This window comes from Passer montanus, unplaced genomic scaffold (assembly GCF_014805655.1).
Source record: "Passer montanus isolate IOZ18808 unplaced genomic scaffold, ASM1480565v1 scaffold473, whole genome shotgun sequence".
Taxonomy (NCBI): domain Eukaryota; kingdom Metazoa; phylum Chordata; class Aves; order Passeriformes; family Passeridae; genus Passer; species Passer montanus.
In genome coordinates, this window is record NW_024369630.1 from 1 (window position 1) to 3018 (window position 3018).

The window sequence follows — 3018 nt, forward strand, 5'->3', positions numbered from 1 at the left end:
GAATGCGATGGAATACATCGCAGATATCAATAGCAATGGTAGCCCCTGGTACACGTCTTCGGTCAAGGGCCGGGTCAGGATCTCCAGGGACAACGGGCAGAGCTCGGTGACGCTGACCATGAACAACCTCAAGGACGAGGATTCTGCCGTCTATTTCTGTGCCAAATCTTATAACACTGGTGCTAGTCCTGCTGGTATTGGTCACAGTGCCACCACTGTCTTGGAGTCCCCCCAGTCCCCAGAGCCCAGACCCTTCCCCCAGAGCCCAGCCCCAGCCCCAGCTCTTGACCATTGATCCCAGCCTGGCACTGCCTTGGCCCCAATTCTCACCCGCTGACCCCAAACCACAACTCCTGACCCCAAATCTCCACTTTCTTCCCCAAAATCTTGCTCTGAAGGCTGGGATTTAAGGTTAAGGGTCCAGATTTGGGGACAAAGGTCGAGTATTGTGGGACGGTTCTGGGGAAACAGTCCTTGTGTAAGGGAAAGGCCGAGATTAAGGAAAAATGTTCAAACATGGGGAGAAACTCCCATTGGGAAGCGGTGAGAGAGTTTTGGGAACATGGCCGAGATTTGAGGGCAGTGGAATTTGGGGGCCAAGGCTGAGCTGAGGGTGAAAGCGGCCCTGATTTGGGGCCAGGAGCTGAGATTTGGGGCCAGAGCAGAGCCAGGGTGGGACAGAGGGTCAGGAATGGGGTCAGGGGCTGCAGGGAAGGGTCTGGGGCACGGGGACAGGGGGAACATGGTGACAGCGATGGGACCAAAACCATCAACACCAGCACCAGTAGCCCAATTATTATAAGCACATTTGGCGCAGAAATAGGATCCGGAATCCTCGTCCCTGAGGCTGTTCATGGTCAGCGTCACCGAGCTCTGCCCGTTGTCCCTGGAGATCCTGACCCGGCCCTGCACTGACAGAGCATACGTGGAGCTGCCACCATCATTCCTGATTCCTGCGATCCACTCCAGCCCCTGCCCGGGTCTCTGGCGGACCCAGCACATGGTGAAACTCCCGAAATCGAACCCGGAGCCTCGGCGTCACTCCATGTTCTGGATGCGCCAGAGACCCGGGCAGACCCTGGAGTGGCTGGCGGGGATCAGGACTGATGGTGGCACCGGGTACGCTGATTCAGTCAAGGGCCGGTTCAGGATCTCCAGGGACAACGGGCAGAGCTCGGTGACGCTGACCATGAACAGCCTCAAGGACGAGGATTCCGGATCCTATTTCTGCGCCAGATGCGTTGATTCTGGTTGTTATCTTGGTAATGCTGCTGCTGCTGCTGGTTTTGCTCCTGAGCCGCCACCGCTTTGCTCTCAAATCTCCCACAATTTTCTGATCCTTCCCCAAAATCCCATCCATTGTCGCCAAATCTTGGCCATTTTTGCTCAAAGTCCATCACCGTTGCCCCAACGCTTGACTTTACCATTATTTTCAGAATTTAGCCCAAATCTCCCTCATCTCCCCAGGCCCTGATTGGCCGAGCTGGACATGAAGAACCTCCAGGACGAGGATTCCGGATCCTATTTCTGTGCCAAAGAGTCTGGTGCTTACATCGCTGATGGAGCTCTGGAATCCGTTGGCCTCAGCCCTGTCCCCGTGTCCCCACCTGTCCCCATTCCACAGATCCTTCCCCGCAACAGCTGACAGACAAAACTCGTCAAGATTTGGAGTCACGTGTAAAGAAAATGCCAAGACCTGGGCCAAGAATGAGGGAATTTGGGGGAAAATGACCAAGACTGGAAGAAAATAGCTGGGAATTGGGGGAAGAATGGCTGAGATTGGAGACATTTGGGGACTATCATGGAGGTGGGGCCAGAATTGTCGCCAAAATCATAAGCATCAGCAAGAGCAGAACCATCATAACGTCTGGCACAGAAATAGACGGCGGAATCCTCGTCCTTGAGGTTGTTCATGGTCAGCGTCACCGAGCTCTGCCCGTTGTCCCTGGAGATCGTGAACCGGCCCTGCACCGACGGCGCGTAGAGAGTGCTGGCACCATCGTACCTGATCCCTGCGAGCCACTCCAGCGCCTGCCCGGGTCTCTGGCGGATCCAGAGCATGTGGTAACTCCCGAAATTGAACCCGGAGCCTCGGCAGAGGAGGCGCAGGGACCCCCCGGGGGGCTGGAGGTCCCCCCCGGACTCCAGCAGGGTCACGGCCGCCCGGAGCCCTGCAGGGAAAAGGGGAGATGGGGATGAGGGATGGATTGGCTGTAGGGCCCTAAGTGGGTGTGACCAGTTCGAAAAATGTGCTGAACCCACCGGGGCTGGTCACCAGGGTCAGGAGGATGACAAGAAACTGGCACAATTTGGGGCCAGGAGTCAGGATTTGGGTCAATGTTTGAGCTGTTCCCATCCCCATCTCCCCTTTTCCCTGCAGGGCTCCGGGCGGCCGTGACCCTGCTGGAGTCCGGGGGGGACCTCCAGCCCCCCGGGGGGTCCCTGCGCCTCCTCTGCCGAGGCTCCGGGTTCAGTTTTGGCAGTTTTGGGATGGGCTGGATGCGCCAGAGACCCGGGCAGGGGCTGGAATGGGTCGCGAGTATCCACAGCAATGGTGCCACCGACTACGCGGATTCAGTCAAGGGCCGGTTCAGGATCTGCAGGGACAACGGGCAGAGCTCGGTGACGCTGACCATGAACAACCTCCAGGACGAGGATTCCGGATCCTATTTCTGCGGGAAGTGTTCTGGTGCTGGTTATCCCAATGCTTATGATATTCCCACCCCCATGGCTGGGGCCCCTCCTGTCCCCCCTCCCCAGGTCCTCCCTTCAAAGCTCCGCCCTTGAGCCAATCCTCCGGGTTTTGTCTCAGTCCCCAATTCCACGTCTCTAAATTCACGGAATGCACAGAATTTACAGAATTTGCTGAATTCACAGAATCCACAAAATTCACAGAAATCGCAGAATTCACAAAATTCCCAGAATTCACCTGGCCCCAGTGCCAGGACACGAGATCTGGGGCCAGGAGATGAGATTTGGGGCCAGGAGAGGAGATTTGGGGCCAGGAGATGAGATTTG

The 3018-nt window shown here is 56.8% G+C and overlaps 1 gene segment (V, D, J or C); it reads left to right on the plus strand.

The window, feature by feature from the left end:
- Positions 1-6: 6 nt before the first annotated feature.
- The window catches only part of LOC120508520, a gene marked incomplete at its 3' end in the record, with an annotated part of 30630 nt that continues 27618 nt past the window's right edge, over positions 7-3018 (plus strand). Inside the window, 4 exon segments of the C gene segment in view lie at positions 7-166; positions 712-716; positions 1261-1271; positions 2620-2625. Coding sequence covers positions 8-166; positions 712-716; positions 1261-1271; positions 2620-2625 — 181 coding nt within the window.